Genomic DNA, 18,323 nt, shown 5'->3' on the forward strand with positions numbered 1-18,323 from the left:
TATGAATATGCATCATTTACAGCAACAAAACATAATTCACACACAATCATCCGTCGACAGCTACATGTCTCAAAGGCTTTAGGATAAAGGCTATATGAACAATGAACTGCTTTCGATGAGCATGACATGTATCAAAGGCTTTAGGACAAAGACTATATAATACTCTGTAACAACAAACAGCTTTCGATGAGCATGACATCATAACTGTTTACATTTGTAACTAGTCGCTGGAAAATATTGTGAATGGTGGTTTGAGAAGAGTTACTTTCAAAGTAAATTTTCTTTTGCAGCAGATGAACCATGTTAAATGTGAAAATGTGTGATGAATTTTCTCAAATCGCAGAGCATTTGACCCTTACTTAAAATGTAACACTTTTAGGACCAGCCACTTAGAAAAATTTTGGGCCCAGAAGACCAGCCATTTATGCCATTATTTAAAATTGCTTGGGTACATTTGTGTTTGATATATCTTTCAAAAGGGTAATGTACACTAAAAAATACCAAGCTTTAAGGTTAGTTTTTCGTATTTATTTTAGTTCTTTCACAGTATAAGTTACGCAGTAACTGTGGAAAAAAAGTATAGTTATCATTAAAAAAAAGTGTGAAGTGAGTACTTGAGCAATTTCACACATAACTTTTCCAATGGAAAAATCGAATTCCTCAACGGAACACACATTCAGCCAAGTAACCACAAAATGTTTGGTGTACAGCAGTGAAATTTATAATTGCGCTTATCAGAAATATTCAACTGCTGCAATTTAAGCTGAGCCATTAGGACCCTCCCTAAACACACCCTCGGTGGGGGGAATTACGACCAATATTATATGTGTAAGCTTAGCTTTTCTTGTAACTATACTGTACATATATTAACTTAAACCATTAACTTTTGCCATTTGTGTGTTTGAGCTACTTAACAGTGATGTTGCTGTTAGCTAACTACATAATGTGTCCAGTGCTTTAAGTATCTGCTGTCATTTGCTGGTGAGATCACACAAATTGAGCTATGATTGGCTGACAAAAACTCATCACACAGCACAATCTCAATTTCGGTGCTTTGGGAGCTACCGTGTTGTATTTGAGGTAATTTGTATTACAAAAGTTCGTAATATGAAAATATCAGTGTACCTGTCACCACACATCAAAGACATTGCCAAAACACATTGTTCCCTAAAGTACCAGGGAAGCTGTACTGTGGCGTATAAAACTTTACCTTCACAGCATTGATAAGATTTGCAGCTCCAAAGGAAAGTACATTAATACTTAACACGCAAAAATATACCTTTACATGGGGCATAGTGTACTTTCACCCGGGAAAAAGTGTGTTTTTAACCAGGGCAAATGAGGGACTTTTTTGTCTGTGTATACGTTCTGAAAGATTTGTAGCCACAAATTAAGAATGAGAAGCACTGAAAATCCCCATGAAATTGTGGCATGTGAATGAGGTTTGCTGAAGGGTAATGTTTCCTCTGCAGTGTTGCATACGAAGCTGTATGGGTCATTATTCTTCTGTGAGAATACTGCACTTGTTACCTCGATATACTGCAGTTGTGGTTGTTTCCACAACTGTCAGCTGATTCCGAGAATTTCGTCTTCCAACAAGACGGGGCACAGCTCATTGGAGCGCTGGTGTTCGTTGCTACCTAAATGGTGAACTTCCGCATTGTTGGATTGGTTGCAATAGTGAAGATCATGTAGTTGTGTTCCCTGTTGTGCCCGGCCTCCCGCCCCCTCTCTCCAGATTGCCAGACCTAACATCCTGTGACTATTTACTTTTAAGTACATTGAGGACTGTGTTGATATATTACTGCCAAGAACAGTGGAACAGCTCAGAGAATGCATCAGTGCTGCTATAATGACCATTGGCACGATTTTGCTACACGAGATATGGAACAAACTTGACTTTGACGTGTATTGTGTGATCAGAGGGGCACTCATAGAACATTTGTAGGTTACAAAATGCGAACTTAGCGAGTTTCCAGTTCTATTCATGCATCAATAATATTTGTACTTAAAATACTTTGGAAAATCCAGAGCTTTGAAAATGAATTAAGTTATTTGTAGTAGTCTTGCGTTGTGAATTGTTTGGAAGGCAGTTCTGTAATGTTCAGGATATTACCAATGAGTGTCAGTTATGAGTTAGGCAAGTCAGTGCTTTACATCATATACCAAAGATGAGAAACACGATATATTAAGCATTTGGTAGAAACCTGAATGGAATGACGTGTAACAAATTGCTTCAAGTCGGGCACTAATCTATAAGTGACATGCTGCATTATTACAAAATGAGGTCAGGTGGACACTTCCAAAGCATGGCAAGCAGCAAGAGAGAATCAGAATTATCTCAATGTTTAATTTTGCACAGTTGTATGTGTGAATCTCTTGATCATGTGCTCACTTTGTGTTCTGAGTTGGAGATGAAGATATTTGTTTTATCTTGGAGACAGTTAAGCAAATCTGAAGCCTTGATTACGACACAAATATCAGCTTAGAAAAATCATATTGCAGATTGCACTCCTACTGCTTTAATAATTTCAACATTCACAACAATTTAAAACTGCCAAGTCCAGATAGTGTTCTTTCTGCTGAGCCATCTGAACATGCCTTTCAAACTGAGACAAACCTGCAACTGTAGTGGCCATCACGAAAATAGGCACCTCAAGGTCATCCCACTGTCTTGTAGCATTGTCGGTTAGACATTTTCAGTTGTTAGTAAAAACTCTGAAAAATGAGACATCTTTTTCTTTTTTTATTTAGTATATAATATGTTGAAGTACTTTCCAAAAGAAAATTTCGCCGGCTATTACAAACATAATAAAAACTTAACATTACAAGAAATTGTGAAGAGAAATATTTTTGTAGTTCAAGCTGTGGAACAACAGTACCACTGAAATATTTGGACTGAAAATAATTTAGGAAAATTCTGAAAGTTTATAGATGCATCTGATACACATTTTATCATGAAACATTAAAGTATTCTGAGATAAAAAGTAAAGTAGCAGAAGAGATGTGAAACTGTTCCACCTCTGTAACTAAAACTGTTGTCGCTGATGAATTTGCATTCTGTTGGATCTTGTAGAAACTTACAGCTAGAAAGTTGTCAAGAAAACTATGAAATTAGTTTTGGTAACATCTGAGACATTATTGTATTGTCATATATGAACATTATTTTGTTTATGAGACTCCATGCATTACAGCACGCAAGTACTTGTATGCTGCCACCAGGATTTTAGTTCTGATGGTCACCCTTAATACAACCAGGGATATTCCCTATCTCCCGAAAAAAATTTTATTTGTAGCTCCTACTGGTGCTTCGTCCTGTATCCATCACCCAGATTACCGATATGCTATGCAAAAGTAACTTATGGTACTTTCAGGGCGATATTTCTGTTTATATCGAGCAAAATTTGTCTTTTGCATGTGTACTCTGTATTTTTCTAGCCATCAGATACTCTTCTCTGTTCTACGTACCAACTTTTTGTCAAAATTGTCGAATTCTGTAATTTACCTTTTCAGTTCGATCCCTTTCTTGAAGAATCAAAACATGTGCTCGCTTCTAGAGTGTCCACCAATGTCACTATACTGTCAATATGGAATACAATCGTTATGGAAATATCACAAGATTTCTTATCATTTTATGAACTCGTGCAAAATTTATAATATTCCTGGCTTCGTCACCGTTATCGAGATCAGTAGAAAAATCTTCAGGACATTCTATATGACAACCTTAGTTGTTTTTGAATGTCTCATCGCCCTTTACGCACACTGACTGGTGTAGGTCCTTGCTCCTGTGTTTCATTCACTACCAAACACACTTCAAATCAGAGTTCCACAGAAGACTGAAACCACAGAAGAACAGAAGATATTGTACGGAAACACCGAGCATTCAGCAGGCACTGACCTAATGTACTGCTAGCGCATCTAGTCACTCTAGTAACTGTAGCTACTTCATATGAATATACTTTTATTTGGCCCATTACTTTAGATGTATTATCGGGCCCGAGTACTTAGGGCCATTTCTTATCACAGGTGTTCATTGCAGCAAATACTGTGACGTTCCTTCTTCAATTATTTAAATAGTTTCCATGAAGCCATGTATGTATTTACTTTACAAGAGCCAAGTGATGTGATTTACAGATACAGAAACGTGGGTTACTGTAGGTAATGGCTCCAGTAAGCTACATTTGCCATTTCTGTAAAAGTTCCTACATGAAGAGACAGTTATGAGCACAGTGTCCACTTTTTTTGCGTGTACGTGTGTACACTTGCACTTTTGTGTGTGTGTGTGTGTGGGGGGGAGGGGGGGGGGTCACATGGGTGCACACATACATGAGAGAGAGAGAGAGAGAGAGAGAGAGAGAGAGCACGCTTGCCCCCCTTCTTTCTAATTGAAACTATATTTTGAATCATTCTTATTTTTGTAATAAGGTGAACCAGCAAGTATCAGCATCACTGGAGGAGAGGCAAAGAATGAAGCAAGTAGTCAGCCAACCACCACAGTGGAAGAGCAGTTGCCTGACGATGTAGTTGCTGGTCAGAACAAAAAAACTGAGGTTGATTCACAGGTGAGGCATTTGATGATTACATTTACTGTACTTCTTCTTTGTTTTTAGTTGCTTTGAGTTGTTGCTGCTGCTGCAGTATTAGATACAACACTTCATAAGTAGTTAATTATTTGTGAGTTTAGTGCAGCATGCTGTTGTACACACATCACTGTCAATAACCCATGTAACTGGCTTTCGTTGTGTATCTGTGGTGAATCCATGATTTATTTCTGTGTCACACTAGGATGCAATGTACTTGCACACCCTTATTTATGTTGTTCCCACAGATGTCACTATTGCACGCTGGAGATAACTATGTTGTTATATCCATGTCAAACAACTGAAAGGCATCACCTGATGTTCCAGGAACTTAGACTTTGATCCAGATTTTATGAGTGTGGCATAGGTGCCTATATCATGGAGCAGGCTCTGTTGGTAAAGCTTGTTACTAAAACAAATGATGTACAGATGTATTGCCCCTTAAATGATGTGTGGCAGTAGAGTGATAGTGGTTCATTTTTCAATTAAATATTACCATTATCAGTACAGTTAGCTCTTGTAAACTAGAGGGCTGGATACTGGCTTTTATGTGAAACTCCACTAGACAGGGCTATCGGCTGTCAACAGACCAGACATTCTCACTAGCTTCAGTCTCTCAAGTCAATTTGCTTTCACGTGCAGACAGCTATATAGTTTCTGTTGTAATAGCTATTTTTCTAGTGCGAAATTTCATTTCTCGTAAAAGCTACTGTTCAGCACATGTTGACATACTGATGCAACCTAGAGGATAAAACTAATATTTGTAATGCACAGATATGTTCAAAACGTTTCCTCTCTGAGAGTTACATATGGGGTTCAGAAAACAAGCTGTTATGTCTGCCTCTAAATAAGGCATAGGAATTGAAAGCAGATCATTCATAGAAAATATCTAATTTGAAGATAAAACTTATAATTATGTAACAGATTCTAGAAATTTAGGGGTTATGATTTAGGCAGCATTTAACACTACAACCACTGATACATGGCTATACAGTCTAGAAATGCGGCTGAGTCACTTACAACCCAGGTATCTTTCTGTTCTATTATCCGGCTGTCATTGGGTTAATGTGGCTGCTAATGGGTCTATTCTTTGAAGTGCTGGTTATTTTATTATAAAATCAATAATAATAAAATAACTTTTTTTTTCAAATTATAAACTATTATTAAGAAAACTTGCACACATTTGCTGGGTGCATTTATTTGCTAGCATAACATAATGAGCAGAAATAATAGTCTTTTGACGTGCATTTACTGCAGATGTTTTCTTACACATATAACACTTTACAAATTATTTGTTTCCTGTGCAATCAGACTTTACAAGGCAACATGTTCCACATTTCTTGTCTCTCAGGAATATCTTCGGGAGTAACATAGGTACTAATCTTCCTTGTTGCTGTGTACTTCTCAGCAAGCTCCCCCCTCAGCTGCAGCATGAAGCCTCTGTGTTTCATTTTTTTTTCTCATTTAGAACATTGTACAGTACCTAGGCATTTATCCCAGGTAAATCCAGCAAGTTGGAAAATGTGTGAGCAGGCCAATGTCTGGATTGTACTTCGGCTGAGTATTTGCTAGCCATTTGTCCGTGCACATCAACCCCATATTTAGTAACTGTATCTGGCCCTTTCTTTTTTCCCAGACTCGGTTTTCACATACAGGTGTGTAGTGCTGAGAATCAGGACATTCTTTTTGCTCTTCTTGTGATAAAAAATCAGTGATGTATCCAGTATCATCCCTCTTCAACAACGCTATGCTATATAACTCTACTTTTGCTTTCTTGACAGAGACTGATATATCTGTGCAAGATTGATTTGTGGTACCCACAATACTTGTTTTCAAGGTTTGAGTGACAGCCAGTGAGGTGAAAAAATTGTCACATGTTACATTTCTTCCCTTAGACAAGTACGGCTGCAATTGAAAAGTAGGTGTGTGCAGCACATAGATAAATAATTCCAAAATAAATATATAAACGCAAAACTTAATCAGTGTTAAGTAAATCATCATGTGGTGTAACATCATCATCTGAAGAAGAGTATGAAACTACAGGTTCCTAAGATGAAAACTCCTATGCCTCACCCTGAGATTCATGAGCCAAAATCTCATTTATGACATTTGCAATGTCCTCTTTTGTTCTTAGATGTTGGGCTATAACAAATGTTATATGCAAGCACTGTTTATACATTACAGCCAGTTGAGACCTCTGCATAGTATACGTCAGTATAAGATATAATGAAAATGAATGCTCCATAATTAGCTTTAATAAGGTAATATATTTTTAACATTTTACACGGCAGGCCTGTTATTGCTTATTGCCACTATCAAGTGACCTGCAAAAATAACATTGGTAAGGTTATCTATATGTAAATCATGGCTGTTCTATCTTTACATTTGCATTGGTACTGAAGTCTAGTTGGAAGTTATGAACATGTTGTTGTTGTTGTTGTTGTTGTTGTTGTGGTCTTCAGTCCTGAGACTGGTTTGATGCAGCTCTCCATGCTACTCTATCCTGTGCAAGCTTCTTCATCTCCCAGTACTTACTGCAACCTACATCCTTCTGAATCTGCTTAGTGCATTCATCTCTTGGTCTCCCTCTATGATTTTTACCCTCCACACTTCCCTCCAATGCTAAATTTGTGATCCCTTGATGACTCAGAACATGTCCTACCAACCAGTCCCTTCTTCTTAAGTTGTGCCACAAACTCCTCCCCAATTCTATTCAATACCTCCTCATTAGTTATGTGATCTACTGATCTAAATCTTCAGCATTCTTCAGTAGCACCACATTTCGAAAGCTTCTATCCTCTTCTTGTCCAAATTATTTATCATCCGTTTCACTTCCATACATGGCTACACTCCATACAAATACTTTCAGAAACGACTTCCTGACACTTAAATCTATACTCGATGTTAACAAATTTCTCTTCTTCAGAAACGCTTTTCTTGCCATTGCCAGTCTACATTTTATATCCTCTCTACTTTTCACCATCATCAGTTATTTTGCTCCCCAAATAGCAAAACTCCTTTACTACTTTAAGTGTCTCATTTCCTAATCTAATTCCCTCAGCATCACCAGAATAATTCGACTACATTCCATTATCCTCATTTTGCTTTTGTTGATGTTCATCTTATATCCTCCTTTCAAGACACTGTCCATTCCATTCAACTGCTCTTCCAAGTCCTTTGCTGTCTCTGACAGAATTACAATGTCATCGGTGAACTTCAAAGTTTTTATTTCTTCTCCATGGATTTTAATACCTACTCCGAATTTTTCTTTTGTTTCCTTTACTGTTTGCTCAATATACAGATTGAATAACACCGGGGATAAGCTACAACCCTGTCTCACGCCCTTCCCAACCACTGCTTCCCTTTGATGTCCCTCGACTCTTATAACTGCCATCTGGTTTCTGTACAAATTGTAAATAGCCTTTTGCTCCCTGTATTTTACCCCTGCCACCTTCAGAATTTGAAAGAGAGTATTCCAGTCAACATCGTCAAAATCTTTCTCTTAAGTCTACAAATGCTAGAAACGTAGGTTTGCTTTTTCTTAATCTAGCTTCTAAGATAAGTCATAGGGTCAGTATTGCCTCACATGTTCCAATATTTCTATGGAATCCGAACTGATCTTCCCCGAGGTCGACTTCTACCAGTTTTTCCATTCGTCTGTAAAGAATTTGCGTTAGTATTTTGTAGCCATGGCTTATTAAACTGATAGTTCAGTAATTTTCACATCTGTCAAGACCTGCTTTCTTTGGGATTTTAATTATTATATTCTTCTTGAAGTCGGAGGGTATTTCACCTGTCTCATACATCTTGCTCACCAGATGGTAGAGTTTTGTCTGGACTGGCTCTCCCAAGGCTGTAAGTAGTTCTAATGGAATGTTGTCTACTCCCGGGGCTTTGTTTCGACTTAGGTCTTTCAGTGCTCTGTCAAACTCTTCACACAGTATCATATCTCCCATTTCATCTTCATCTACATGCTCTTCCATTTCCATAATATCGCCCTCAAGTACATTGCCCTTGTATAGACCCTCTGTATGCTCCCTCCACCTTTCTGCTTTCCCTTCTTTGCTTAGAACTGGGTTTCCATCTGAGCTCTTGATTTTCATACAAGTGGTTCTCTTTTTCTCCAAAGGTCTCTTTAATTTTCCTGTAGGCAGTATCTATCTTACCCCTAGTGAGATAAGCCTCTAAATCCTTACATTTGTCCTCTAGCCATGCCTGCTTAGCCATTTTGCATTTCCTGTCGATCTCATTTTTGAGACGTTTGTATTCCTTTTTGCCTGCTTCATTTACTGCATTTTTATATTTTCTTCTTTCATCAATTAAATTCAATATTTCTTCTGTTACCCTAAGATTTCTACTAGCCCTCGTCTTTTTACCTACTTGATTCTCTGCTGCCTTCACTACTTCATCCCTCAAAGCTACCCATTCTTCTTCTACTGCATTTCTTTCCCCCATTCCTGTCAATTGTTCCCTTATGCTCTCCCTGAGTCCACATCTGCCCCTGGAAATGTCTTACAACTGAAAACCTGGTTCCTAAATCTCTGTCTTACTATTATATAATCTATCTGAAACCTGTCAGTATCTCCAGGCTTCTTCCATGTTTACAACCTTCTTTTATGATTCTTGAACGAAGTGTTAGCTATGATTAAGTTATGCTCTGTGCAAAATTCTACCAGGCGGCTTCCTCTTTCATTTCTTACCCCCAATCCATATTCACCTACTATGTTTCCTTCTTTTTCTTTTCCTTCTATCGAATTCCAGTCACCCATGACTATTAAATTTTCGTCTCCCTTCACTATCTGAATAATTTCTTTTATCTCGTTATACATTTCTTCAATTTCTTCATCATCTGCGAAGCTAGTTGGCATATAAACTTGTACTACTGTGGTTGGCGTGGGCTTCGTATCTATCTTGGCCACAATAATGCGTTCACTATGCTGTTTGTAGTAGCTTACCCGCACTCCTATTTTTTTATTCTTTATTAAACCTATTCCTGCATTACCCCTATTTGATTTTGTATTTATAACCCTGTATTCACCTGACCAAAAGTCTTGTTCCTCCTGCCACCGAACTTTGCTAATTCTGATGATATCTAACTTTAACCTATCCATTTCCCTTTTTAAATTTTCTAACCTACCTGCCTGATTAAGGGATGTGACATTCCACGCTCCGATCTGTAGAACACCAGTTTTCTTTCTCCTGATAACGACATCCTCTTGAGTAGTCCCCACCCGGAGATCCGAATGGGGGACTGTATTACCTCCGGAATTTTTTACCCAAGAGGACGCCATTATCATTTAACCATACAGTAAAGCTGCATGCCCCCGGGAAAAATTACCATATTGCATCAATAGTAAATTTTTTCTGTCATTTCTTGGTAGATGTAATACTCTTTGTTGTTACGAAACATAGAATATACATTTTTGTCAGACGTTTTGACAGTTCGTACTCGACAGTTCTTTACTATGATGCAGTATGTTTACAAAGTGTATACAACTTATCAGATGTGATATTACATTTCATTGTTCTAACTTTCCTTTAAAACCCTCGGTTTGTGTAAGTTTTGTTAACATTGTCACTGTTTAAGTTCATATTTTATTAAGTCAATGAAATTTTCAAGATAGTATGTATGTTTAAAATCTGTGCCTTCATTAAGAATTTTGTATGGCTATTTCCTTGTATGAATACAAATTTCTAGTTCCTCGAGAATGTTCATAGTAAGTCCTTCAGTGTTGTGTATAATATTTCTAATGCAGTTTCAATTTTCTCATCTGGTTTGGCCAATATTTAATAACACCAGGCTTAAAGAAAACACTAGAAATAGTGATAGTAAGCAGTCATGCTTCTATTTACATTTGAAAACTGGACCCAATAAAGCTGAGAAAATTGAAACTGTTAGAAATATCACATAAAATACCTAAAGAATTCCCTACGAACATTCTTGAAGAACTGGAAATTTCTATCCATACACTTGAAATTCTTAATGAACACACAGATTTTAAACATAAATACTACCTTGAAAATTTTATTGACGTATTAGAATACAAAACGAAATTGTCGTACAGTTAACCGAACTTACAGAACAGAGAAATGTAACATCATCTCTGATAAGCTGTGAATACTGTGTAAACATATAACATCATAGTAAAGAACTGTCAAACTTGACCTGTCATATCTGACAAAAACATATTCTGTGTTTTGTAACAACAAAAGTATTATATTTACCAAGAAATGACAGAAAAAATTTACTGTAGCTGCAGTATGGTCGTCACTTCCAACTAGACATGAGTTCCAATGCAAATATAAACATAAAACAGCCACGATTTACATATAGATAATTTCACCAATGTTGTTTTCTCAGGTCACTTGATAGTGACAGTAAGCCAAAACAGGCCTGTCATGTAAAATATTAAAAATATGTTATTACAGCTAATTTTGGAGCATTTATTTTCATTTTATCTTATAATATTTATATAAAATCCATTACTGACACCATATTTCTTGAAACAAAGCACTGGCTGTACAATACTTACCTACTTATTCAGGCATGTTTCAACCTGGTCCCCTTCCCTCCACTTCCGGAGAACTGCAACATCATCAGGCAGGGACAGAAAAGTGAGATTTTCGACAAAACATGGTATGAGATTACTATAACAGCTGCAGCGGTGAGGTCAGAACTGACCCATCTGTGGTTATAGGCGAATCTGGATTTTTCTCTTTTGATGTTTCTCCACAAAAAATAAAAGTGTGATCATTAATTACTTTATTCAGTATGAAGTCATAGAAACTCAGCAGCGTTGGCAGTAAAACAAAATAGTGACCAATGAAAGAATTAAGAAATGGGTTAGAGGTGACCCACTTGCAGTTCTAGTGTTAAAAAACAGATAAGAGACAGGATTTTGGCCAGGGAAAGAGGTATATTTTCCTGAATTGGCACAGATAGATGGAGCAGAGGGTCCAGTGGGGTAAGGATGGTGTAGGGAAACACGAAATGATGCAGAAGAGAAAGCTTAGGTAGTTGTAAGGGGAATTGGGTAACGGAGCATTAGTTTAGGGAGTGAAAAGGACAGAAGAAATTGTGCTGAGGGCAGTAGTATAGTTTTTGACATTATGACATTTGCTCATGCGTGTAAGTTATCACCACACGCAGAAAAGAAAAATGAAAGTTGTAAAATTCTCAAATGAGCAATGTGTGAGGAGGGGCAGGTGGATTTGGAGGTGAAATGTAGCAATTAGTTGCTGGAAAGTGTCGTAACAGTGATCCGGTGGATGGGTGGTACGTAGAACTGTGTGTAAGACAGTCATAATGGCTACAACCAGTGTTGTAGCGTCTCCCAGAAGACAATCGCAGTCCATTGGTGAGAATTGGCATAGTGTGTGCTTAACAGAGAGAGATGGAAAATATAGGAACACATGCAGACATACAACACAGGAGAAACAAAGTATATGTGGATTATGGGACAGTAGGCTGACGTAGGATAGACAATACAACTTTCAGGATGGAAGGAAGACACTAGGTAGTATAATTTTGTAGGAAAGTTGCAGTAGAATGTAAATACTTTTGAATTAAAGGAGGTCATTCATTGAAAAGCAGGTATATACAGTCACTGACGGACACTTTACATTAAGAAAGAAAACTTGCAAGCTTCCATAGTTGTCCATTTTTCTAGCTAGAGCAAAAATACACAGAGAAAACACAATCAATCATCACGCGAAGGTCACGTGCGCATGACCCTACACACACACACACACACACACACACACACACACACACACACACACACACACACACAAATTGCTGAGACTGAATGATGGTTGAATTATTCGAACATTACATGCAGATGGAACTTCTATATTTTACATCTAAAGCCCCACATGGTGCTGGCTGGACACAGAAGGCTGGAGTAGTTTGTGGTGGCAGTCAGTCATGTCAGGTGGGCCGGGTAGAGGGGCGGGAGGCAGGGAGAGGGGTGGGAGACAGAGAGAGGGATTGTGGTGATTGGCTATCATCTCAGTGGGAGGAAGCCAGTTTGCCGGCCTGGAATGAAGGAGGGAGGTGTGGCAGCAGAAGCACAGACTAGACGAAACATGATGCATTGGTGTCAGAGCCAGTGAGGAGGGGCACACACTGAAGTTGACATCAGGCCATGAATTTGAGAGGGAAGGGGGGGGGGGTGACAGTATGGAAGAAGGGGAAACTGTTGGGTAGAGGGTGTGGGAGCAGTGAGTGTTTGGAGATTGAGGTTAGAAAGATTATGGGAGCGAAGCATGTGTTGCAAGGATAATTCCCACTTGTGTAGCTCAGAGGTGGTGGAAGGAAGGAATCCTAGTACACCCCTACTACACCCACACTCCCAATCCCCTGCCACAGGGATTGTAACCCTGTAGAATTCCAAGGAGAAAGACCTGCCCAATCCACACATCTAGCACTTCCAACTCCAGTTTTGTCACAGGTTTATCCTGCCCCATCAATGACCAGGCGACCTGTGAAAGCAGCCATGTCATATTACTAATACCATTGCAAATATTGCACAGTTTTTTACTAGGGTGTGCTGAAAAAGTAATGCCTCTGAATTTTTTTATATGGAAACCCTTATAGCTTTTTATGTAAAACAAACTAAGTTAAAATTCAACATCTTTATTCTTTGTGTCTACATATTTATTTCTCAACATAGTCATCATAACGACAAACACATTTCTTCCAATAAAAGACCAATTTATCGATATCATCACTGTAGAAATTTTGAGTCTGTTGACGGGGCCACAACCTCACCTCTGCTTGCTCCATGTCATCACTATCAAAGTGAAATCCACGGAGATGCCATTCAAGTTTTAGAAACAGATGAAAACTGGATGGGGCTAAGTTGGGACTGAATGGAGGATAGTGGATGACACTGAACCAAAAACGTCAGGTTGTTGCAGATGTCACAGTGTTTGTTTGTGCTCTGACAGTGTCAATTGAAGGAGAGAGTGCTCCACGAGTGGACTAACTCTGCGAATTTGAAACTTTATTACAGACACTGTTTCTAATACTGGTTGTTATGTTACATATCACCATGTTACACATTACAGTTCAGAGCCCTCCAGTGGCAGAGGGCTGCAAATGTGTGGACATGAAGAATAAAGATATAGACTTTCAGTAACTTCTAATTTATTTAAAAAGCTTTAAGAGACATTGCTTTTCAGCATACCCTCTTCTGCAGGCATGACTACCAACCATCCGTCCCACAGGATGAATAGCCACCGCCAAACTATTGCCAAGAACAAAGCCGATCACCCAGTGGCACAACACACAGCAGAGCATAGTGTGCTCAATTTCAGTTGCTACTTCACAGCCCAGGCCAACTGGATACTTCCTTCCTCCAACAGTTTCTCTAAATTACGCAGATGGAAGTTATCCTTGCAACACGTTTTTTGCTTCTTTAAGTATCCTGGCCTCAGTTGCCAGTAACCTACTGTCCCCCACACCCGCTGTTGTTGTTGGTGTTGTGGTTTTCAGTCCTGAGACTGGTTTGATGCAGCTCTCCATGCTACTCTATCCTGTGCAAGCTTCTTCATCTGTAAGTACTTACTGCAACCTACGTCCTTCTGAATCTGCTTAGTGTATTCATCTCTTGGTCTTCCTCTATGATTTTTACCCTCCACACTGCCCTCCAATGCTAAATTTGTGATCCCTTGATGCCTCAGAACATGTCCTACCAACCAGTCCCTTCTTCTTAAGTTGTGCCACAAACTCCTCCCCAAATCTATTCAATACCTCCTCATTAGTTATGTGATCTACCCATCTAATCTTCAGCATTCTTCTGTAGCACCACATTTCGAAAGCTTCTATCCTCTTCTTGTCCAAATTATTTATCATCCGTTTCACTTCCATACATGGCTACACTCCATACAAATACTTTCAGAAACGACTTCCTGACACTTAAATCTATACTCGATGTTAACAAATTTCTCTTCTTCAGAAACGCTTTTCTTGCCATTGCCAGTCTACATTTTATATCCTCTCTACTTTTCACCATCATCAGTTATTTTGCTCCCCAAATAGCAAAACTCCTTTACTACTTTAAGTGTCTCATTTCCTAATCTAATTCCCTCAGCATCACCAGAATAATTCGACTACATTCCATTATCCTCATTTTGCTTTTGTTGATGTTCATCTTATATCCTCCTTTCAAGACACTGTCCATTCCATTCAACTGCTCTTCCAAGTCCTTTGCTGTCTCTGACAGAATTACAATGTCATCGGCGAACTTCAAAGTTTTTATTTCTTCTCCATGGATTTTAATACCTACTCCGAATTTTTCTTTTGTTTCCTTTACTGCTTGCTCAATATACAGATTGAATAACACCGGGGAGAGGCTACAATCCTGTCTCACTTCCTTCCCAACCGCTGCTTCCCTTTCATGCCCCTCGACTCTTATAACTGCCACCTGGTTTCTGTACAAATTGTAAATAGCCTTTCGCTCCCTGTATTTCACCCCTGCCACCTTTAGAATTTGAAAGAGAGTATTCCAGTCAACACCACACCCGCTACCCAACAGTTTCCCATTCCTCTCTGCTGTCACCTCCTCCCAAATTCATGTCCCAATGGCACCTTCAGTGTGTGATGCTCTCCACCATCTCCAACAACTGTGCATCACATGTCTAACCTGTGTTCCTGCAACCTCTTGCTTCCCTCATTCCTAGCCAGCAAACCAATTACCTCTTGGTGAGGGGCTAGCCCGTTATCCCCAATACCTCTTCCTGCCTTCTGCCTCTCTCTCCTTCTTCTTGACCTAACCAGGCACAACTCTCACACAACCTCACCTGTCGATGACTCAAGGCTTCCGCCTTTCAGTGTGTGATCTTTAATGCTAGAGTATTTACATTCTATCAGAACTATCGTACAAAACTAAATTATAAAGAGCATTCTAAATTCTTAGGTGTTTAATAAGAATAACTCATAAGAACGTGAACTAGAAGTCACATACAGCAAGTACGAAACACCACAGGCAAAATTTCGTAGGTAGGTTGGGGGTACGTTCTGAGTATTTTGGTTTATAAGGGTCCTACAGTCCAATGGCTCTTCACAGACTAATAATGTAATTATGATTTATTTGGCTTTGTTACCAAAATTATCTTTGTTTCTGTGAAAATACCATAGCAACAGTTAAAATACCTGTAGAATGCAATCCTCAAAATGTAGTAACATGAAAGGATCTGGTTAACCATGGGTGCCTATGTATTGATGCAAAACTACTGTGATGTGGTTGCGTTGCTGCGGGAAGAGATGGGCCTAGCGTCGACATGCCTCTTTCCCTTTGCCTTTAGCGGAACCATAGGCGTGATGGATATCAGCTGATTCTTCATCAGTGAAAAGATATTCCCAGGTTCTGAAGGATGCACACTAAATATGACACGAGCAAGAAAGATCAGTCTCTTTGAAATGTGACTTCACCATGGACAGCAAGAGTATTTATGCCTTAGTATTGTGAAGAACACACAAACAGTGAGAAATGTTAACAAAATTTAAAAGAAGGAAAACTGCATACATAATACATATATTACAGAACACCAAATTCATGTTTCTGCAGTTAATAATAGAAGAGAAAAGGGCAAAAAAGAATGTCTTGGTTAGATAACATAAAAGTTGACTGGATTACCAAGTGCCGAACAACTATTTCATATTGCGATTCATAGAATAAAGATGCATTATGTGGTCACTGATATCCATTAATGGATATGAAGGAGGAGGAGGAGTAGGAGAAAACCTATCCATACTGCTGTGTATCACTGTTAATGTAAAACTAATGCTGCCAGTGAATCAAATCCTGGACAGGACCAAACAGTACTTAATACAAGTTCGAAGACAAACAGTAAAGTAGGCCTTACTGTTTTCAACAGAAAGTGCCATTGCATGCTGTCAACAGTTGCACTCTTCTTCACATAATTTCAATGCAACACCAATACAAGGGGTAAGAAAGGAAAAGAAATTGAATTGCTGTGTAAAGAGCCACCAGATACCACTGGTCCTGTATACCAAAGTGAGCTCCATGCAGCATTATTATGAAGGACAAGAGTAATGACCATGCATAAAATTATTGTATTATATCCATACATACATATTATAAAAAATTATATGTATATGTTCCACATCTCCTCCTAAACCACTGGATCAATTTCAACCAAACCTGTACTTGTATTCGTTACTGTCAGGCAACAGTCGCTTTAGTGGTAAGAACCACCTACATGCCATAGTTCACGAGATAAGACATCATAAACAGTGAATTGGGCATTATGCATTATGTTTAAATTTGGTACTTCTTTGCAACATGTTATGCAGACAATGTCCACATATGCCACTGTATGTACCTGCACAAATATATCTTTGTACAATGTACAGTTCAAAACATGTGACATAAACACTGAGATGTTTGAAAAAACACCACATCATGCATGAAGTTTTGATACATTTATTTTTTACTAATGATACACTCCTATGATTGAGTTAGCTTAAGAAAAGTCCTCAACTCCGGGCAGCACTTTTGACAGCTTACAACTGGGAAGTGCAAATGGATATAGGTGAAAACAGTAGAATTATGAAGAGGCGTGCCATAAGAGGTGCTCATCAAGTCATGTTGTTGACACACGAAGCAGCTGTGCCCAGCATACAAAAACTGTTTCACAATGTCGTAGGTGTTTTCACTAATACATTGAAATGATTTTCTGCTACAAACACAGTTCATTTCTTGTTTTCATTCCTAATAGAAAATTGGCAAAATGAATGCCTGGACAGTGCTGAGTTTGTCAGTAGGCACTCACAACCAGGTGGTTCTAAAACTATTGCTCAGTCGATTACAGTGAGATAGATTATTGTGCTTGGTGGAACACTCCCATATGTTACTCACCAATCCATTATTGTACATATGTCAGTTAGCCTAGAATGCAAGCATGTTGTTGTTGTTGTCGTCGTTGTCTTCAGTCCAGAGACTGGTTTGATACAGCTCTCAGTACTACTCTATCCTGTGCAAGTTGCTTCATCTCCGAGTAACTACTGCAACCTACATCCTCCTGAATCTGCTTAGTGTATTCATCTCTTGGCCTACCTCTACGTTTTTTACCCTCCACAATTCCCTCCAATAAAAAATTAGTGATCATTTTGGTGCCTCAGAACGTTTAATACCAACCGGTCCCTTCTTTTAGTCAGGTTGTGCCACAATTCCCTCTTCTCCCCAATTCTATTCAGTATGTCCTCATTAGTAATGTGATCTATCCATCTAATCTTCAGCATTCTTCTGTAGCATCACCTTTCGAAACCTTCTATTCTTTTCTTGTCTATACTATTTATCATCCATGTGTCACTTTCATACATGGCTACACTCCATACAAATACTTTCAGAGAAGACTTTCTGACATGTAAATCCACACTCAGTGTTAACAAATTTCTCTTCTTCAGAAACACTTTCCTCATCGTAGTCACTCTACATTTTATATCCTCTCTACTTTGACCATCAGTTATTTTGCTCCCCAAATAGCAAAACTCCTTTACTACTTCAAATGTCTCATTTCCTAATCTAATTCCCTCAGAGGCACCTGACTTCATTCGACTACATTCCATATCTTCGTTTTGCTTTTATTGGTGTTCATCTTATATCCACCTTTCAAGACACAGTCCATTCCGTTCAACTGCTCTTCCAGGTCATTTGCTGTCTCTGACAGAGTTACAATGTCATTGGCGAACCTCAAAGTTTTTATTTCTTCTCC

At 38.6% G+C, this 18,323-nt stretch overlaps 1 protein-coding gene across 1 annotated transcript in view; it reads left to right on the forward strand.

The window, feature by feature from the left end:
- The window catches only part of LOC126235346 (uncharacterized), a 249,772-nt gene that overhangs the window by 173,048 nt on the left and 58,401 nt on the right, over window positions 1-18,323 (forward strand). Inside the window, exon 10 of the mRNA XM_049944068.1 lies at window positions 4,426-4,562. Coding sequence (XP_049800025.1) covers window positions 4,426-4,562 — 137 coding nt within the window. The remainder of the gene's footprint in view (window positions 1-4,425; window positions 4,563-18,323) is intronic.

The sequence above is a fragment of the Schistocerca nitens genome, chromosome 2, assembly GCF_023898315.1.
Source record: "Schistocerca nitens isolate TAMUIC-IGC-003100 chromosome 2, iqSchNite1.1, whole genome shotgun sequence".
Classification (NCBI taxonomy): domain Eukaryota; kingdom Metazoa; phylum Arthropoda; class Insecta; order Orthoptera; family Acrididae; genus Schistocerca; species Schistocerca nitens.